At 43.4% G+C, this 22,447-nt stretch overlaps 2 protein-coding genes and 1 long non-coding RNA gene across 5 annotated transcripts in view; 1 reads left to right on the top strand and 2 right to left on the bottom strand.

The window, feature by feature from the left end:
* The window catches only part of LOC114643553 (protein NLRC5-like), a 5,922,889-nt gene that overhangs the window by 2,100,912 nt on the left and 3,799,530 nt on the right, over positions 1-22,447 (bottom strand). The window lies entirely within an intron of this gene.
* LOC114641960 (NACHT, LRR and PYD domains-containing protein 3-like) overlaps positions 1-22,447 on the top strand; it is a 592,098-nt gene that overhangs the window by 38,169 nt on the left and 531,482 nt on the right. For all 3 annotated transcript variants that reach the window (XM_051925833.1, XM_051925832.1, XM_051925831.1), the window contains exon 4: positions 12,953-13,234. In XM_051925833.1, the coding sequence (XP_051781793.1) occupies positions 12,953-13,234 (282 nt within the window). The remainder of the gene's footprint in view (positions 1-12,952; positions 13,235-22,447) is intronic.
* LOC127527388 (uncharacterized) overlaps positions 1-22,447 on the bottom strand; it is a 236,632-nt gene that overhangs the window by 104,754 nt on the left and 109,431 nt on the right. The window lies entirely within an intron of this gene.

The following is a 22,447-nucleotide window of genomic DNA, read 5'->3' as shown; positions in this document are numbered from 1 at the left end:
CTTTTTCATAACCTCTTTAACACACTACTTCTCCGCTGCGAAGCGCGGGTATTTTGCTAGTATATATATATATATATATATATATATATATATATATATATATATATATATATATATATATATATCTAAATCCCCGCAAAGTACTGCTTTTAAATTTTTATGAAGAAGAAAAGCTTTTTAAATTGAGGGAAAAATATCCCAATAGCAATTTGTTAAGGATCTGTTTTTTTGTGAAGCAGCCTTAACACAGCTTTTCCGCTGTTTTATAAACGAACGCCATATAAGGTCTTCCTTTTTCCTTGCTTCGCCAAGGAAAGAGCCTTTTTATTAAATCCAAGGGTTCTTCGCTTTTTTTTTTTGTTTGTTTATTTATTACGATTGTTATAGTTCTGTTTGTATACGACGTTGTCAGTTCAGCACTCAGGTTGTAATATGACCAAGCTGTGCAAGCTTACTGTTAAGAATGCAACGTATAGTTGTACATGAGAAAAGCAATCTTGCCTCAAATCAATGGCAACCTTTTGTAGGTCTATGAACTTATAATAAATAAACGAACCACACGCCGTGGCGCAATTTTAGGGGCTTCGCCTCTAGCGCTGATGTCCGAGGTTCGATTCCCGTATTGGAGTGAAGTGAGTGGGTGGTTACCTACCAGGTAACGCTTATGGTTGGCCAGCAAGTCAGGTAACATCAGCCACGGTGCCTTCAGTTGTGAGAAGCAGATCATAGAATGGATGAAAATAGTTTACTGTCAAATAATGCAAAGAGTACGCGACACCTGTTTCCCCCTTATTCTTGGCTCATCAGGCGTACACACTCATTGCACTCGCTTACGCTAATCGGACGTCAGCGCTAGAGGGGCTTCGCAGCGGTGAAGGATTGCTTTTAAATTTTAATTAAGAAGAAAAGAAAACCTTTTTAAATTAAGTCTTAAAAAGAGGTGTAAAGATATTGACAATAAGCTACGCAAACCCACCAAGACATGCAATCGTTTAAATCAAGGCGCAAGTCGAAAAACACCATCCCATAATATTAGTTAACGATTAACACATTTGTATATGTATTGTAAGCATACAATACAACTGATAATATGTTGCGCTTATTTATCTGGTGTACTGACATTTTTGAGCGTTTAACGGCTGAAATCTAACATGGTTTGTACCCTTCAGAATGAAAAGAGTTTGCATTTACCTTTTTAATAAAAGGCGAGCTTTTAAGCCTGAGAAATCACCCCGTAAATGCACACGTTTAATTGCACATGTGTTAATATGTATGCTTACACAGTATTAAAAGACACTCAACAAGTACACAGTATTAAAAGACAGTCAACAATTAACATCATTTACCTTCGTTCCCGCCTCCTCCATTAGAGTATATGGACAAAAAACAGGTTCCAGTTATGACCATTACACGTAGAATTTCGAAATGAAATCTGCCTAACTTTTGTAAGTAAGCTGTAAGGAATGAGCCTGCCAAATTTCAGACTTCTACCTACACGGGAAGTTGGAGACTTAGTGATGAGTGAGTCAGTCAAACAGGTTCCAGTTATGACCATTACGCGTAGAATTTCGAAATAAAACCTGCCTAACTTTTGTAAGTAAGCTGTAAGGAATGAGCCTGCCAAATTTCAGACTTCTACCTACACGGGAAGTTGGAGAATTAGTGATGAGTCAGTCAGTCAGTCAGTCAGTCAGTCAGTCAGTGAGTCAGTGAGGGCTTTGCCTTTTATTAGTATAGATAAGAGCAGCTCACTACTGAAAACAGCAAATATATGAGGCAGTCGGGATCAAACCGGGCACTCTTGATTACAAGTCAGCAAATCTTTCTGCTGCACCACAGAAGCCGTTGTATTGTCCTTGAACCTTTTGTGAAAGTGTTTGTTTATTTGATCTTTGGACGTCAGGCTTCACACATTATATAGTTTTTGCCAACATTATGTCATTTACTACTAAAATATGAAAAATGTTTCTGTTTTAACAATGTGTTTACACAGATTATTGTAGAAATGGAACACACATGAAATGCATGTGTTCCAAATAACAATCTATTATTTCTACTCTAAAAGTCCAGCAGTTCACTTCCAGAAAATCAAGACATGAGCTGGGAGAACTTTGTGAATGTTCTGCGGTGGTGGGGTGATGGAATAGCAGGCTGCTTGCTGCTTGTCTTAATCGGCACATTTACAGGACAAAAGACGCTGATGGAGAGGTGCGAATGGATTTAAGGTGGGCCGGATCTACGAGTTTTTTCATAGGCTCTGGTAATTCTAGTGTTAAATCATTGTACACATATATGGTCAACGAAGCTCAAGGGTCAATGGAGTATGGTCAAGTCAAGTGTATTCATTGCACCTTATCGTGCATTGCGCCATTACTGTCTAGTACAGCATTTCCCAAACTATGGGTCGCGACCCACTTGTGGGTCGCGAGCGAATATTGAGTGGGCCCTGAAACATAAGACGATATTCCGACCGATCGGGCTAACAGCCGGACGTCTTTTGTTTTTGTGACATTCTTTGTCACGTTGTGTTGTGTTCGTTAACGTACGCCCTTATAATCTTTTTAAAAACAATTATTAACGTTTGAAAATAATAATGGAAAAGTGGTTGAAACGGATAGCAAAAACTATGTCGCCGCCGCCGGTTGATTGTGATGAAAAGACGGAAGATGTTCTTATAAATGACAAAAGTGGCACTGAGGCTGACTTCCAAGCTCCCTCAACGAGTTCGCATGAATCGAAACGACGGAAAGTTGTAAGAAAATATGACCCTGAATATCTAAAACTAGGATTCACTTGGAATCATGATACGATAGATCCGCGTCCTCAATGCGTGATTTGCTATGAAATATTAGCGAACGAAAGTATGCGCCCAAGTAAGTTGACGCGTCATATAGAAAGGAAAGCATTTCCATTTTACGAATAAGCCAGTAGATTTTTTTCAAAGAAAATTGTTGGATATGAAATCTTCAAAAAATATTGTTTCACATTTCATTAATATTAATGAAAATACTGTATATGCCTCGTACCTCATTAGCTTAAGGATCGCCAGAGCAGGAAAGCCTCATACCATTGGCAAAGATTTAGTGTTACCATCGATTAAAGATGCTGTTGGAGCGATGTTTGGAGAAAAAGAAGTAAAGGAAATCGAGCGCATACCACTGTCCAATAATACTGTTGCACGACGAATCGACGAAATGGCTGAATGGGCAGAGGACGAATTAATCCGGAGGGTAGTTTGTAGTAAATATTATACGCTACAACTAGATGAGTCTACTGACGTGCAAGGCCTATCTCAACTATTTGTCTTTGTGCGTTATATATGGCAAAACGACGCGCATGAAGAAATCTTGTTCTGCAAGCCAATTAGTCGTGGAACGGCCGATGAAATTTTCAATGCAATTGATTCCTATATAAAAGAGAAAGGTTTACAGTGGAAGAACTGTTTCGGTATATGCACTGACGGTGCGCGGGCTATGTGCGGGAAAAATATCAGTGTCGTTACAAGAGTTCTTAAACAAAGCCCCTGTGCTTTGTGGACACACTGTAGCCTTCACAGAGAAGCACTGGTTTCAAAAGCATTACCTAATGATTTCAAAACAGTACTAAATACAGCTATGAAAATTGTAAATTATATTAAAACAAAACCCTCACAAGCACGTTTATTTCAAAAGCTGTGTGAAGAAATGGGTAGTCTTTATACATCTCTTCTTCTGCATACGGAGGTACGTTGGTTATCCAGGGGGAAAGTACTGACACGATTAGTGGAATTACGCAATGAAGTTACAATTTACTTAGAAGGAAAAACTGAATATATTGAATCTCTACTGGACAAAGAATTCATTCTCAAGCTCACATACTTGGCGGATATTTTTTCGAAATTAAACGAACTCAATTTGTATTTGCAAGGTTCAAACGAATCAGACATTTTTGCAGTTCACGATAGAATGTGAGCGTTTATGAAAAAGCTTATGTTGTGGAAAAGTTGTATTGAGGATGGCAAGTATGATTGTTTTGAAACTCTTGAAACTTTTATTATAGAAAACCAAGTGCAGCCAAAGACGAACGTACTGTCTGCAATTTCCACTCATTTATCATTGTTAAAAAATAACTTTGATGCCTATTTCGGGGAAGAGATGAAAAAGCTTGACTCGTTGAATTGGATTTGTAACCCATTTCAAGACCGCCTACCAAGTAGTATGTCAACAAAAGCAAGTGAAGAACTCATTGATTTATCAGAAGATATGTCACTGAAAAATAGTTTCAATCTCAAGCAGTTAACGAAATTCTGGCTCTCAGTTGCTGGGAACTATCCTTGCCTGTTTGATGAAGCTATAAAAGTCCTCCTCCCCTTCAGTACCTCATATCTATGTGAGGCCAGATTTTCGGCTATGATCAACATTAAAACTAAATACCGAAATAAATTGGACGTATCAAACTCACTGCGATTAAAAGTAACTAAAATTGAAGTTGATGCTAAAGCTGTAATGACAAAAAATAGGAAACAAATACACCCTTCTCATTGAAATAACAGTCCTTGTAGGTATTTAAGTAATAAAAAATTGTAACTTAGTTGTTTTTTTTCTTATTTGAAAAGTCCTTCATTCATATTGGTGACGCTTAAATTTCCATAGTGACTGTTTGTGAGCTAAAGTACAATATATGTTGTCTGTGATGATAACAAATTAATGTCAAATGAAAAAAATACTTTAAACAAAATAAACAGCCCGAACAAATAAGACACCATTAAGTAGTTCCGCGACTCGCTACTATTGAATCTGAGCGTTACCAATATTTTATGCCCCCTTTTTAAGACGGCTAAGAGGTGGGTCCCGAATTTGGCAGTTTTTGTTAGGTGGGTCGGAGACCAGTCAACTTTGGGAACCACTGGTCTAGTATCAAATAAATACTTTCACAAAAGGTGTAACAAAACAAGTGCGCCTTTATTCAAGAATATAACCAAAGAAAAAGAAATTACTCAGTTTACATGTTGCTGTCAATGACTAAAACCAAAGTCCATTTTATCAATTGCATAGCTGGTTTACCCCTCCTTTAACCGTCACCTTATCGTGGTGGAGGGGTTTGCGTGTCCCAATGATCCTAGGAGCTCTGTTGTCCGGGGCTTTATGCCCCTGGTAGGGCCACCCAAGGCAAACTGGTCCTAGGTGAGGGATGAGACAAAGAGCGGTTAAACAAACCTCCTATGAAGAAAAACAATTTTGGATGGCGTTTTCCCTTGCCCGGACGCGGGTCACCAGGGCCCCACTCTGGAGCCAGGCCTGGAGGTGGGGCTCGATGGCGAGCGCCTGGTGGCCGGGCCTGCACCCATGGGGCTCGGCCGGGCACAGCCCGAAGAGGCAACGTGGGTCCCCCTTCCCATGGGCTCACCACCTATGGGAGGGGCCAAGGAGGTCGGGTGCAGTGTGAGTTGGGTGGTGGCCGAAGGCGGGGACCTTGGCAGTCCGATCCTCGGCTACAGAAACTGGCTCTTGGGACGTGGAATGTCACCTCTCTGAAGGGGAAGGAGCCTGAGCTAGTGCGCGAAGTTGAGAGGTTCCGGCTAGATATAGTCGGGCTCACCTCGACGCACAGCTTGGACTCTGGAACCAATCTCCTTGAGAGGGGCTGGACTCTCTACCACTCTGGAGTTGCCCCCGGTGAGAGGCGCCGAGCAGGTGTGGGTATACTTATTGCCCCCCAACTTGGAGCCTGTACATTGGGGTTTACCCCGGTGGACGAGAGGGTAGCCTCCCTTCGCCTTCGGGTGGGGGGACGGGTCCTAACTGTTGTTTGTGCGTATGCGCTGAACAGCAGTTCGGAGTACCCACCCTTTTTGGAGTCCCTGGAGGGGGTGCTAGAGGGCATACCTTCTGGGGACTCCCTCGTTCTGCTGGGAGACTTCAATGCTCACGTGGGCAATGACAGTGAGACCTGGAAGGGCGTGATTGGGAGGAATGGCCCCCCCTGATCTGAACCCGAGCGGTGTTTTGTTATTGGACTTCTGTGCTCGTCACGGATTGTCCATAACGAACACCATGTTCAAGCATAGGGGTGTTCATATGTGCACTTGGCACCAGGACACCCTAGGCCTCAGTTCGATGATCGACTTTGTGGTCGTGTCGTCGGACTTGCGGCCACATGTCTTGGACACTCGGGTGAAGAGAGGGGCGGAGCTGTCAACTGATCACCGCCTGGTGGTGAGTTGGCTTCGATGGTGGGGGAGGATGCCGGTCAGGCGTGGTAGGCCCAAACGTGTTGTGAGGGTCTGCTGGGAACGTCTGGCAGAGCCCCCTGTCAGAAGTAGCTTCAACTCCCACCTCCGGCAGAACTTCGACCACATCCCGAGGGAGGTGGGGGACATTGAGTCCGAATGGGCCATGTTCCGTGCCTCTATTGTTGAGGCAGCTGACCGGAGCTGTGGCCGTAAGGTGGTTGGTGCCTGTCGTGGCGGCAATCCCTGAACCCGCTGGTGGACACCGGCGGTGAAGGATGCCGTCAAGCTGAAGAAGGAGTCCTACAGGACCCTTTTGTCCTGTGGGACCCCAGAGGCAGCTGATAGGTACCGGCAGGCCAAGCGGAATGCGGCTTTGGTGGTTGCTGAGGCAAAAACTCGGGCGTGGGAGGAGTTTGGGGAGGCCATGGAGAATGACTTTCGGACGGCTTCGAGGAGATTCTGGTCCACCATCCGGCGTCTCAGGAAGGGGAAGCAGTGCAGTGTCAACACTGTATATGGTGGGGATGGTGCGCTGCTGACCTCGACTCGGGACGTTGTGGGTCGGTGGGGGGAATACTTCGAAGACCTCCTCAATCCCATTAACATGCCTTCCAATGAGGAAGCAGAGCCTGGGGACTCAGAGGTGGGCTCCCCCATCTCTGGGACTGAGGTCACCGAGGTGGTCAAAAAACTCCTTGGTGGCAGGGCCCCGGGGGTGGATGAGATACGCCCGGAGTTCCTCAAGGCTCTGGATGTTGTAGGACTGTCTTGGCTGACACGCCTCTGCAACATCGCATGGACATCAGGGACAGTGCCTCTGGATTGGCAGACCGGGGTGGTGGTCCCCCTCTTTAAGAAGGGGGATCGGAGGGTGTGTTCCAACTACAGAGGGATCACACTCCTCAGCCTCCCTGGAAAAGTCTATTCAGGGGTCCTGGAGAGGAGGGTCCGTCGGATAGTCGAGCCTCGGATTCAGGAGGAACAGTGTGGTTTTCGTCCTGGTCGCGGAACAGTGGACCAGCTCTATACCCTTAGCAGGGTCCTGGAGGGTGCATGGGAGTTTGCCCAACCAGTCTACATGTGTTTTGTGGACTTAGAAAAGGCATTCGACCGTGTCCCTCGGGGAATCCTGTGGGGGGTACTCCGAGAGTATGGGGTACCGGCCCCCCTGATAAGGGCTGTTCAGTCCCTGTACGATCAGTGCCAGAGCTTGGTCCGCATTGCCGGCAGTAAGTCGAACCCGTCTCCAGTGAGAGTTGGACTCCGCCAGGGCTGCCCTTTGTCACCGATTCTGTTCATAACTTTTATGGACAGAATTTCTAGGCGCAGCCAGGGTGTTGAGGAGGTTCGGTTTGGTGGGCTCAGGATTGGGTCACTGCTTTTTGCATATGATGTTGTCCTGTTTGCTTCATCAGGCCGTGATCTTCAGGTCTCTCTGGATCGGTTCGCAGCCGAGTGTGAAGCGGCTGGGATGAGAATCAGCACCTCCAAATCCGAGACCATGGTCCTCAACCGGAAAAGGGTGGAGTGCCCTCTCAGGGTTGGTAGCGAGATCCTGCCCCAAGTGGAGGAGTTCAAGTATCTCGGGGTCTTGTTCACGAGTGAGGGAAGAATGGAGCGTGAGATCGACAGGCGGATCGGTGCGGCATCCGCAGTAATGCGGGCTCTGCATCGGTCTGTCGTGGTGAAAAAGGAGCTGAGCCACAAGGCGAAGCTCTCAATTTACCAGTCGATCTATGTTCCTACCCTCACCTATGGTCATGAGCTATGGGTAGTGACCGAAAAGAACGAGATCGCGAATACAAGCGGCTGAAATGAGTTTCCTCCGCAGGGTGTCTGGGCTTTCCCTTAAAGATAGGGTGAGAAGCTCAGTCATCCGGGAGGGGCTCAGAGTAGAGCCGCTGCTCCTCCGCATCGAGAGGAGTCAGATGAGGTGGCTCGGGCATCTGATCAGGATGCCTCCTGGACGCCTCCCTGGTGAGGTGTTCCAGGCACGTCCAACCGGGAGGAGGCCCCGGGGAAGACCCAGGACACGCTGGAGGGACTATGTCTCTCGACTGGCCTGGGAACGCCTTGGGATTCTCCCGGAAGAGCTAGAAGAAGTGGCCGGGGAGAGGGAAGTCTGGGCATCTCTGCTCAAGCTGCTGCCCCCGCGACCCGACCTCGGATAAGCGGGAGACAATGGATGGATGGATGGATAGCTGGTTTAGAGGTAAGAACAGCTGATTCTAAATCAAGAGGTTGTGGGTTTGATCCCAGGTTTTCCCTGCATTTTTTGTTTTGAGTAGTGATCTGCTGTTATTATTACTGTCTTATATATAAACATCTATGCGCCACACAAAAATATTAATGACTTACCAAAGAGTTACTATTAAGTGGCAATATGCAAGGAAATATTACTGATTTTGGCACTATGATGTTATTTCATCCACTAGATGGCAGCAGAACACTCTCCTGACAGTTATTTTGGCTTAACACTTGTGACACTAGAGGGCGCTGTCGCTCCTCAAACCCTGCAGACAAACTCCTGGACACCAAGTAAAAGCACCAGGAATTCTTTTAGCTTTTTCTTTTCCCAGTATTGTGCTCCAAAGCACCACAACCACCACAATAAACAAATCAATAATCACAATAATACAATAAATCAATCCTCCTCTGCCAGCAGCTCCATCACACTCCTTCCCAACTCCAGCTCCGCTTGCTGGGTCTCACATAGTCCCTTATATAGTCCTTGACCCGGAAGTGCTCCTGTCCTTCTGTCTATGTGATTCCATAGCACTTCCGGGTCAGATGAAGACTTGTATTTTTTCTTAAGCCCGGAAGTACTTCTGTTCCTCCATCCCTGTGACTTGGGAGTACTTCTGGGCTATACGGGAAACAAAAATCCCCTCGCCTCTCTGCAGCGTCACACAGTGGCACTCACAGCACCCAGCAGGGCTGTGAAGCCGAACTCCATCTTCCATGATGCCCTGCGGGAATCCGGGGCACCTCTAGGCTGCAGGGAAGACACAATCTAGCGTCTTGGATGTGTCAGCCAGGATAAGCTGCTGGCCATCCATCACAGTTCCCCACCCTTAGCGAAGCACAGTGGGGCACAACGTTCAGCCCCACGAGGGTTGTCTTCCTCCAGGAGGTGCCATTGGCTGTGGCCGGTCCATGGCTTTGTCCTGAAAAATAATCACAGGAGAACAGTGGGGATACACTACATACATGTTTCACTTCCTCCCCGGTTCTCAGTGGACAATTTCTCCACATATGGCCCGGCCGGCAGCATTCATAGCACAGCTGCCTATCTCCCGATAGTATCACCCTGTGAGACTGAAAACAGGTTGGAAATGCTGGCTCCGCCCCTTTACCAGTTAAGAATGGGCCGTCAGCCATACATGAGCTCACAGCTCCATGCTCTATATTATCAGGAGACCCCCATTTCTCTTCCGGGATCTCCTTTTTAATCTGGGGCTTTCTCACAGTCTGGGTCTCTCTATGCGTAAGAGAGAGACCCTTTGCTGTTTGCACCTCTTTTGATTTATGAATGACCAGCGCCGATGTCTTAAGGATCAAATTGCTCCAGGAGGCAACACTATCCCACTGCTCCGGCTCGTTCGAAACTTCGACTGGACACTTGGTCATCATTCCGGTCACAACTGTAGGGCTCGAGGTTACTTGGCACCCACTACTAATTAATCGCGGGTCAGTTTCACTCTGCGTCCCTCTTTTTTGTATGGTACCTTACCTGTACCGCCGAATTAACCAGCTCCCGCACATCAATATTATTATTTGAATCGGCCGGAAGTGGGCTCGAGCCATCATCAGCTCCTCCTCCCGGCCGTGAGCCAATGAGCAGGCCTGTTTCTGGCGCATGCCCTGTTGGGTCTTGCAAGGGCAGCTGCGAATTGGAGTTCCGGAATGCGGCTAATGGCCGACTGTGATTGGCCTGTTTTAATTTAGCAGTGGATCGATCAGTCATGTCCCGGACACACACACACTGTAAACTGGATCATTAACACTAGAATTCCTGAAGCCTACGAAAAATCTCATATTCCCAGCCCACCTTTAGTTCATTCCCACCTCTCCAGCAGCGTCTTTTGTTTTATAAATGTGTTGATCAGCACAAGCAGCAAGAAGCCTGCTATCTCATCCCCTGCCTCGACGGAGCTCAACTCTCCCAGCTCAAGCCTTGTTTATCTGTGAGTGAAGTAGTACCTACAGCTGTATAAGCTAAAATATATATCGTTATTTGGAACACATGCATTTCACGTGTGTTCCGCTTCTACAAAGATCTCTGTAAGTGTAGCGTGACAGAAATGTTGAACACATACCTAAAAGAGAAAATTTTTCCATTTTTTAGTACGAACAACAAAAGTTTGACATGGTGTATAATGTGTGAAGACTGAAGTCCAAATATTAAATAATCACTTTCACAAAAGATACAAGTATAACAGAACAAGTGTTCTTTTATTCTAGACTATAACCAAAGAAAAAGAAATCGGGTTAGTGTACTTCATTGTCACAACTTCTTTGGTAGTACAGCAGTAAGAACTGCTGACTCCTATTCAAAAGGTTGCGGGTTCGAGTCTTCACGTGTCCCGAAATAAACGTTTTGAGTAGTGAGCTGCTCTTATTGTTAATATTATACAATAAAAACGTACATTTGATTTGAGACTGTAACAGCCGGTGTAAATTTATGGTACTTGTAAAGGTTAGCATTTTTTTTTATTCAGTTTTATTCTCTCAGTTGCTTTCACGCTCTTCCCAATCTGACACTGCTGTTTTCAAATAAAGACGGGCTATAACAGGTGAACTCAGATCGGAGAAAGAGAACAGAAGCCCTCCCCGCAAGAAATGTCCACTCACATATAAGAACAAAGCAGCTGCACCAGGCGTAAAGGCAAAAGTTGGCACCGTTTGGATACAGCAAGAGATCGGGCGTCATCCTGCCAATCAGTCTGCCCCACGTGTCCCTATTTGAAACAACACGGCTTACTGATCTCGCCAACGTATCGTGCAAAGTTCTGTTTATGATTATGTTTCGCGATGGTCTTTATATGAAAAACATTTCTGTGTTACTTATATAAAAGTCAGATCGAATGTTATTTACCTTGATTTACTTACTTATCTTCTTACAGTGTAAAGTCACAAGTAGACTGCAGAGCTTCCTGTGTTTGATCGACACGGACACGCTGACAAAGTACAAGTGTTCTGAAGTGACTTCGGCTGCAGGTGGAAGCTCCTGTCACACCCTACGCAACTGTTGTTATGGTTCTGCCTTTGTTCAGAAACGGCGCCATAAGCTTTATGACACTTAGTCTCAGAAAGTCTTTCTCCTATGGGGCGACTGGGACCTTTTCCTGAATAAGATCAAAAACAGTTGTGTAGGGTGCAACAGGAGCTTTCACCTGCAGCTAAAGTCACTTGAAAACCACACACATCTTCTCATTTCTTACTAATAACATATAATTGCTGTTGGAGTCTCTCATTTTGTCAGCAGGCTGTTTATAGAGGATGGCTGGAAGTTTAAAGGCAGTTAGAGAACATCAGAGCTGTGGTCCAGCTGAGACACTGGGAGTTCCTGTGTCAGGCATAACGGTGTTCAGCCGGTCTGCTATCAGTCCTTAAACATGGGCAAATCACTACCCCCTGGTCAAGGCAGTACACCAATCTTTAAACAGCCATAAAGTGATTTTCACGCCAGAAATAAGAACAAACAGGCTTCTAAATGTGGGCTGCTATTAAAAACAAGAGGGCTTATATAAGAGTCAAAACACAAAGACTGATAATTAACTCAAGATGTGGAAAGCTATTGGTCATCACCAAAAGATCTGAATCTGAAACACCAACCCAACATTTATTCACAGTTCAAATCCATAATCTCAAAGAGAGGATGAATGGAGTCTCCATGATATGAATTGTGGTGCCTCCTGAGAGGTGGACTCTGACAACCATTCAGTATCTCCTGGTGACCCATTAAGAATCTCAAATGTGGAGTGCACTTTCAGTTGTTTCATTTGGTTTTATTTTCTTTCTGGTTCTTGTGAGGCAGACGTGAAGAGGTCAGTTTCTGGTTGACACAAATCTGCACTGACATTTTGAGCTTGCTGTTTAGCCAGAGCACATATTTCTGTCTTGACTTTAAGAGGTGTTTGTGTGTAAATGATGAGTACAACTTTATACCATAAGTGGTGAATTTGCTAAGATATCAATAAATGGCTCAGCGGTTGATGATTGAACACTCAAATGTATTTTATTGCTTCAGTTACACTTTCACTACAAGAAAGCAGCGTTAATACTACCACACATCTATGAATGAAAGATGACTGAAGTGGTTACACGTAGTGTAAATGATAAAAATAAGTGTGTGAGCCAGAGTGCGCTAGAGACACCATAAAGAGAGTGAAGATCCCAGATTCTCGTCTTAAGAGGCTTAACGAAATTCAACATACAACCATAATAAGTAACACCTCAATCTTGTTTGGCCTTCAGCTCCTATTGCTAAATTCATTTTGGCCCAATAGACCAGAAACGTTGGGCACCCCTCCTTTAAATGATAAACCAGTTATTCACGATTTTTGCTTTATGCACTTTGTTGGTCACCAATTCCTCCCTTAAGTAGCGACTCCTGTAATTAAAATACACTGTGTGCTTTTCTTAATAACGGTGTAATTTTTATATCCTTTCACAATAGACTTCCGTTGCCTCTTCCTCTGTGCCCCTCTCATTGTCCTCTTTCTTGTGTCTTGATAGTTTTGGGTGATCAGCCCTCCATTTCCATCGGCTCTACAGAAGACCAGCAGACCACACTGGTGTGCAAGGCTGACAAGTGGGGCACCACACCAGACGTGACCTGGAGGGACATGAATGGAGTGGATTTGACGTCTGAGTCCAGTGTCACTGAAAAGCGAAACAATGAGGGATTTCTCAGAGTCAGCAGCTTCATCCTCATCAAGCAGGAGTTCAACGTGTTCTCCTGTCTCATGAGAAGTAAAGTGCCAAGGCCTGACTGGCATTCAGGCCTTACCATCTACGGTGAGTACTCTGAGTTTATGGCCTCCTCATCTTACTAACATCTGAACTGCTGTGACTTTCAAAAGTTTAGTTTTTCATCTTAATTTCATTACTGAGGTTGAATGGCAACTCCAAAATGACCCCCAATATGACAGATGATGTGGTGTTTGTATGAGTGAGTGGGCCTTGTGAGTAAATGATGCCCATCCAGGACTATTTCCTGACCTGTGTCCAGTGCTTCTGAGGTTGGTCTTCAGGCCTGACGAGGATGGACAGGATTAGAAATGAGGACATTAGAGGGTCAGCTCAAGATGGACGGTTGGGAGACAAAGTCAGAGATGTGAGATTGTGTTGATTTTGACGTTTGTAGAGGAGAGATGCTGAGTATATTGGGAGAAGGATGCTAAGGATAGAGCTGCCAGGTAAAAGGAAAAGAGGAAGGCCTAAGAGGAGATTTATGGATGTGGTGAGAGAGGACATACAAGTGATGGGGTGACAGAACAAGATGCAGAGGACAGAAAGATATAGAAGAAGATGATCTGCTGTGGCAACCCCTAATGGGAGCAGCCAAAAGAAGCAGAAGAGAATGAATGACTGACAGACGTTCATGAATAAAATTATTTTTGAACAGTTTACATTTTGAATAGTTTGCATTGATGCACAAAAACAGAATTAAAATGAAATTAAATTTTATTTGACATATACAAATTATACACACAAAACAAGATGGAGTGAAAGGCCTAGTTGTTCAACACCAATTACTGTGCCTTAAAGAAGAAAAACAATGGCCAATGACAGTAAGGGGCCACTTTTTAAAAATATTAATAAAAATCATTAATAAAGGTCAGCAGTACTAATTATAAAATAAATAATTTACATGAAGGAGCTGGACCCATAGATGCTTTTCCTCATTCATGATGTTGGTGGACGGTAGTCAGAAGCTCCTCCTCAGTCTCTCTGCTCTTCATACAGTCATAGCATGTACCTGACCACGGCACAAAGAAAAGGCCACTGTTGGGATGGCTGATGTCACTGATAATTTTCTTTGCCTTGGTCAAATGTTGCTTGGTGTAGATATCCTTGAAGAGATGGAGTGCACAACCTGTGAGGTGTTCAGCTGACCACACCAATCTCTGTAGAGCCTTGTGGTCCTGCTGCGTGCTGTTCCTGAACCAGGCAATGACACTTCCTTTCAAAATACCTTCAATGGTGGATGTGTAGAAATTCTTTGGTCTCTGGAAGAGCAGCCTGTAACCCCTGTGGTGTCTGAGGTGCTACAGGTGCTGTTGTGTTCTCTTCACCAAGATTTCCATTTGTTTGGGCCAGGTTTAGTCCTCTGTGATGTTGACACTGAGGTATCTAAAGCTGTCCACCCTCTCCATTCGAGTGCTATTTTTACTGAGGCAGTGGCTGTGACTCTGTGGTTTCCCCCGAAGTTTACAGTCAGCTCCTTTGTCCTGCTGACATTCCAGAGTAGACTGTTGTTGTGACACCAGTGTGACAGACACTCTACTTCATCATTGTTAGTGTAAGAGACATTTTCCTAGTTATATAAGATTTATAAATAATTTTACTAGATGACAATTCATAATCTATGGGAGGTTCCTAAAACCCCCATAAGTTGAGTAATATTGGTATGTTCTAGCTATTTCTATCTGCTTTGACTAAACATTATTCTTCAGTTAGTAACCAGCCTTGCCATGTGTAAGATGTAGAGGGCACATGGTTTTAAACTGGGCCCACGGGCCTTTTGAGTGTGTAAAGTAACTCATAAAACAGTGGTTATGTAAGTGCAGAGCCGTATGTTTAAAGCGTACAGAAGAAGAAGTTAAGAATCTTTAAGTATAGAAAGAAGAAGTAAAGAACTTTTAAGTACAGAAATAACTAAAGTTTAGAGAAGATACATTTTTCCATTTTTTTTGCCTTTTATTCTATGTGTGCAACTAGTTTTTTCTTTATTCTTGTTTGGATTATTTGCTTTTAACTTTCACTAAATTTTTTTAAAACGAACTTTTGGACTGTGAGATTTCTTTCGGCATGCGTTTTACCCGTGCTTAATCACGCCTTATACTTTGGCGGCTACAGTTAGAGATCAGACCTACCACAGCTGTGTCATCACAAACATGACAATGTTGTTAGTGTCATGTGTAGCTGTGCAGTCATACAGTATGTGTAGATGAAAGTACAGAAGTAGACTCGGCACACAGCCTTGTGGAGCCCCTCTGTTGAGAGTGAGGGATGATGAGGTGTGGCCACTAACTCGAACCACCTGGGGTCTGCCAGTCAGAAAGGTAGAGATCCTGCCACACAATGTAATGCTCAGACACAGGACCCTGAGCTTCGTGATGAGTTTAGAGGGGTTTACTGTGTTGAATGCAGAACTATTGTCTTTAAATAGAATTCACACATAATTTCACCTCTTGTTGTTGTGCAGGATCACGGTGATGGAATGACCCATGTGTCTGTTGGAGTGATATACAAACTGTAATGGATCCAGTTCTTTTGGCAGAGAAGAGCAGACGTAGTTATGCAGTTATGAGTATTTGTAAGAACTCAGTAGTCATTCAGACAGGTTGGACTCACTTTCTTAGGTACATAGACAACGGTGGATCTTTTAAAGCACATTGGTGTGAAATACTGTGCTAAGGAGAGATTGCATATTACCACAAATACTGGTGCAAGCTGATCAGCACAGATCTTAAACACATGTCCTGGTATGCCATCAGCACCTGATGCCTTAGTTAATTAGTCCTGAGCACCCATAAGACAATAACTTAAACAACATTAAAAATTGTAACATCCTGTGTACAGAGCAAACCTCTGAAAAAAGTGAAAATGTCGGCCATAGTGTGTGCTCAGTTATGATGTCTACTGAACACACAGAATAACAGCCCATAGATTAGGAAAATCCAGAAGATGAAAGAAAACTGAAGCAACAGATGGAGGTCCACCTGACAGTGAGCTTTAGTTAGATGGTGTGTCAGAGACATTAACTGGTATGAGTGGTGGTCCACTGGTGATTTTAAAAGCACTTTGTTATGCTATGGCTTAAAACAAATGTATAGCGGCTCTGAGCTCTTTAAATATTCTGTCTGGAGGTTATCTGATGCTAAGATGCCGACCGTTTTACCTACCGAGAGAATATACCGTCGTTATTGTTACGGCAGTATACATACCTCCTCAGGCTAATGTTAAGTCAGCGCTTGAAAAATTGTTTGACGTTATCAGTAAACAGAACTCGCACCCTGATGCTGTTTTTATCATTGCTGGGGATTTTAATCAAGTGAATCTTAAGGATGTATTCCCCAGATTTTATTAGCATGTACCTTGTAAAACCAGAGGGGAGAACACCTTAGAGCAGGTCTATACAAACATAAAAGACGCCTATAAGGTCATTCCACGCCCCCACCTCGGCCAGTCTGATCATCTCTCTTTATTTCTTGTTCCAGCGCACAAAGCCCTTATCAGCAGTACTAATCCAATTAGCAAGACTGTTAAAGTTTGGCCTGAAGCTGCCATTTGCCAACTCCAGGACTGCTTTGAACAAACAGAATATATTTTTTCATCAGACAGACTTAGAGACACATACTTCATCTGTGCTGTCATATATGAATTACTGTGTGGACAATGTCACTGTCAACAAAAGGATTAAGGTCTACCCAAATGAGAAACCATGGATGAATAGTGAAGTCAAACAGCTGCTCAGGGAAAGGGACAAAGCCTTTAAATTAGGAGACACCTCAGCCTGTAGAGCTGCCAGAGCCGACCTCAAGAAAGGCATCAAGTCTGCTAAACTAATGTACAAACAATGGATTGAGGAGGACTTTGACAGTAACTCAGACTCACAGCGGATGTGGCAAGGCATCTGATTAATCACGGATTACAATAAGAAAAATGACGTACAAGACACACTGGCCAATAACAATGCCAATGTAGCAGAGGAACTTAACAGTTTCTTTGCACGGTTTGACAAGGACAATAACCAGCCTCCAGTCAGCTTTGAGCAGACCGGAGACTCACAGCCTGTAGTCGTACACATACATGATGTGCAGCAGGCACTCACAAACATCAATACGAGGAAGGCAGCAGGTCCTGATAATGTGTAAGGACGTGTGCTCCAGGCCTGCGCTGACCAGTTAGCGGAGGTATTTACACACATATTCAACCTCTCTCTCTCCTCAGGTGTAGTCCCCTTGTCCCTGAAATCCACAACCATTGTACCTGTTCGCAAAAAAACGAGGATAACCTGCCTTAATGACTATCGACCAGTCGCTCTCACCCCTGTCATCGCAAAGTGCTTTGAACAGCTGGTAATCACCAACATCAAATCCTCCATCCCAGCTGATTTAGACCAACACCAGTTTGCCTATCGGTCAAACAGATCAACTGAGGACGCCATCTGTGTGGCTCTACATGCTGACCTCTCCACCTGGAAAAGCCCAATGCCTATGTTAGGATGCTCTTCATTGACTACAACTCTGCATTTAATCCCATCATACCTAACCAGCTGATCTAAAAACTCTATGCACTAGGACTTGCTCCGTCCATATGCAACTGGTTACTGGATTATCTCACCAACCGTCCCCAGTCTGTCAAGATGGGCAAACACACATCCTCCACTCTTACCCTGAACACTGGTGTGCCCCAAGGATGTGTACTAAGTCCCCTTCTCTATGCACTCTTCACCCATGACTGCCAACCCATCCACCAATCAAACATTATTGTTAAATTTGTGGATGATACGACTGTCATTGGGCTTGTAACAGACAACAATGAAGCTGCATATAGGGAAGAGGTTCAGAATCTGACAGAACACCACCAACCTGGTCTTAAATACCAAAAAGACCAAAGAAGTTATTCTGGACTTTAGGACCACTAAAAAGACCAATCACAGTCCGATAACAATCAATGCAGATGCTGTGGAGAGAGTTTCCAGCTTTAAGTTTCTAGGAGTCACCATTTCAGAGGACCTGTCCTGGGCTAACGACAACTTGGCTATAATAGGCAAAGCACAACAACGCCTCTATTTTCGCAGGAAGTTAAGGAGAGATGACCTCCCCCAGAAACTGCTGGTTAATTTCTATAGATGCACTACAGAGAGCATCTTAACTAACTGCATGATGGCCTGCAGGTACAACAGCTGCACCAAGGCTGCTAAAGAAGCCCTGCAGCGGGTCATAAAAACAGCAGAGGCCATTACTGGGACTGAACTGCCGTCACTTGAACTCTTGTATAAGACTCGCTGTGTGAGAAGGGCCAAAAACATTCTCAAGGACAAAACTCATCCTGGAAATTCTTTGTTTGAGCTCCTCCCGTCAAGCAGATGCTTTAGGTCAATCCGTCTAAAAAAGAGTTTTCTCCCATCTGCCATAAACTTTCTGAACTCTGAATCTCCTCAGTCTGAGATCATTTTTAATTGAACATGTGCAATAAGCTATATTGGTAATGTGTAATATACTAATGTAATACAATATAGAATATGGAATGTACTATTCATTAGCAGGTGCAATAACAATTTATGCTGCTGTACTTTGAGCAATAATAATTTGCACTGGTTACTTGATCACTTAACACTGTATATGACATATTTGGAACTACAGTGGAACCTCAGTTCACAAACATCTCTGAACACGTACAAATCGGGTTACGACCAAAAAGTTTGACAATTTTTTGCATCTGTCCACGACCACACACTCGGTTGACGAACAAGCCAGTTTCCCTTCCGGTTTGTACGCACCAATGATTTCCACACGTGTTGCATTGTTCTCGGTCAGACATGAGTGCTTGCACGTCCATGCATGCATTTGCTGTGAACTCTTTGTGCTCTGTTTCGCTTCCGTTCTGGTTCGTATGCGCCATTAAGTTCCTCATGTATTCAGTCTCTCCCTGTGCATTGTTCTCGGTCAGACGTGCGTGCTTTTGCTGTGAACTCATTGTGCTCTACAGTATTTTGTGTGCTTTTTCATTAATTTTGCAGTTAACCATGGCTTCTAAGCAAGTGAAGAGTGGTGAGAAGAAAGGTTCGAAGAAAATTTAAATTGAATTAAAGAAAGAAAGAATTGAAAAGTATGAGCGTGGCGTTAGTGTTACTGATCTTGCCGCCGAGTACAATTAGTCAAAATCTACAATTTCGACTATTCTAAAGCAGAAAGAGGTCATTAAAGCAGCTGATGTTGCAAAAGGAGTTACAGTGTTAACCAGGCAGAGGCCTCAAGTGCTGGAAGAGGTGGAAAAACTGTTGCTAGTGTGGCTGAATGAGAAGCAACTTGCAGGGTATAGCAAAAGCGAGGTGATGCTATGCGAGAAAGCCAGGAAGATTCATGGCGATTTGCTGCAAAACTATCCTTCTATGAGTGGCGAAAGTGATAAATTTAAGGCCAGTAGAGGATGTTTGAAAAGTTTCGCAAGAGAAGTGGCATTCATGGTGTGGTAAGGCATGGAGAGGCTGCTAGTTCCAAAGCTGAAGCTGCGAAAGAATTCGTGAAAAATTTCACAAAATTAGTGGAGGACGAAGTCTACATCCCACAACAAGTCTTCCACTGCGACAACACCGGATTGTTCTGGAAGAGGATGCCGAAGAAGACCTACATTACCCAGGAAGAGAAGGCTGTGCCCGGCTATAAACCAATGAAGGACAGGTTAACCGTTTTGCTGTGTGCTAACGCTAGTAGCGACGTAAAAATCAAGCCGCTTCTCGTTTACCAATTTGAGAACCCTCGTGCTTTCAAGCAGCACAATGTAAACAAAGCCAGACTGCTCATGATGTGGAGGGCAAACACGAAGGGTTGGGTCACAAGGACCTTGTTTTTGGAATGGCTGTACGAGGCTTTCACTCTCACTGTGAAGCGATATCTTGAAGAGAATAATCTGTCTAAAAAATGCCTTCTTCTGATGGGCAATGCACCGGCACACCCTCCAAATTTGTCTGACAATATGGTCAAGGAGAACGACTTTATTAAGGTCATGTTCCTCCCTCCCAACATGACTCCTCTTCTGTAGCCCATGGGCCAGCAGGTTATTTCAAATTTTAAGACGCTGTACACCAAAGGACTATTCGCCAGGTGTTTCAATGTGACCGAGGAAATGTCTTTGACCCTGAAAGAGTTCTGGAAGAACCATTTTAATATTGTTCTATTGCATCAACCTCATTGATAAAGCCTGGGAAGACATCACATACCGGACATTGAACTTGGCCTGGAAGAAACTTTGGCATGAATGCATTCCTGAACAGGATTTAGAAAGCTTTGAGCCTCCTATTGTGGATGAGATTGTGTCCATGGGCAAGAGCATGGGACTTGAATTGGACAATGAGGACATCGAGGAGCTGGTCCTGGATCACAAGGAGGAGCTGACGATGGATGAACCTGCTGAACTCCAGCAGGAGCAGCATAGGTTGCTCACTGAAGAGCAGTCCTCAGGGGAAGAAGAGGAAAGGGCGGTTATAAAAAGTGATGCGATAAAAGCCATCATGGAAAAATGGAACGAGTGCCAGGATTTTTCGAGAAGAACCACTTTGAAAAAGCAGTTACGAACAAAGTGATAAACATGATGAACGACAATGTCGTCTCGCATTTCCGAAAAATTTTAATGCGTAGGAAAAGGCAAGTCACATTAGACCGCTATTTTGTGAAGTCTGATACACCAGCTAAACAGCTAAAAACACCAGAAACCCAAGAAATCACAAGAGAGAAAACACCTGAAGCAGAACATCCCTCCATCGCAGAGCCGGACTCTCCCTCAAAACTGTAACCTCCTCTCCACTCAGTTCCTCCTCACTTCCTTCATGCCAGAACTCGACTCATGTAAGGTTAGTTTTCATGGTTGTTTATGGTTAGTTTTTGTATTACGGATTTTTCAAATGTTTATTTTTTGGTTCGTAGCGTGAATTGTTGTAATGTTACTTTTCTTGGTTGTTTATTAAATTACGGATTTTTCAAATGTTCATTTTTTCCCTGTGCTTAAAACTCATTAAAAAAAGTGTTTACAGCGAGCGATTCGTAAGTCTATAGCGTGAATTCTTGCAATGATACTTTTCTCTGTTCAAGGTTTTCTCAGAGTTATTCAATGTTTTTACATTTAGTTTACTATTACGCTGTGCACTCTATGGTATCATTAACTATTTTTCTGCTTAAAAATCTTTAAAAAAATATATTTACATACAGTTTGTACGGTCCGGAACAGATTAATTGTATTTACATACAATCCTATGGGGGAAATTACTTTGGATCACGACCAAATCAGGTTACAACCAGAGTTTTGGAATGAATTACGGTCATGACCCAAGGTTCCACTGCATTTGACTTTTCTTTAAATGCACCTTGGGGCTGTCACAAAAAGTAATTTTGTTTTGTTACACAATGACAATAAAGTACTTGAACTTGAACTAAGTCAGCTATCTGGAAGATGTAGAAGAGCAGGCTCGGAGGAAAACTGCTGTTAGAACTCAATTTTAAAACAAGATGGAAATGGATGATTCCAGTCAGGGACAGGTGAACTGAGAATATGAAGAAAGAACTGACTGGGGATTTAAGAAAGAGAAGACCAGAGTGTAGCGAGTTACTCTTAAGTTGGATAATGAGCCCAGAACACACAAAAAACTCCTACTCTTAGGAAAATTAAATTCTATTTTGTACGAAACCCGACAGAACCTGAGCCCCAATTTGATGTCCCCAAATGGAGTTGTCTTTTATGAATTTATACAAAAATAAAGAAATAATCACCCCAACAATTATTTAACCAAACAAAAAGAATATATATTATAAATAAAACAAAACATATCCATCTAAATACACACACACATATACATATATATATATATATATATATATATATATATATATATATACTAGCAAAATACCCGCGCTTCGCAGCGGAGAAGTAGTGTGTTAAAGAGGTTATGAAAAAAAAAGGAAACATTTTAAAAATAACGTAACATGATTGTCAATATAATTATGTTGTCATTGTTATGAGTGTTGCTATACACACACACACACACATAAACATATATATACATATATACATATATATACATATCTACATATACACACATCCACATATATATATATATATATATATATATATATACATATCAACATATATATACACACATACATACACACACACACATATACATATATACATATACACATACATACACATACATATATATATACACACATACATACACACACACACACACACACACATATATATATATATATATATATATATATA

Source organism: Erpetoichthys calabaricus, chromosome 4, assembly GCF_900747795.2.
Source record: "Erpetoichthys calabaricus chromosome 4, fErpCal1.3, whole genome shotgun sequence".
Classification (NCBI taxonomy): Eukaryota; Metazoa; Chordata; class Cladistia; order Polypteriformes; family Polypteridae; genus Erpetoichthys; species Erpetoichthys calabaricus.
The sequence above is the reverse complement of the archived record's forward strand: the minus strand, read 5'-3'. Positions and strand labels throughout refer to the sequence as shown.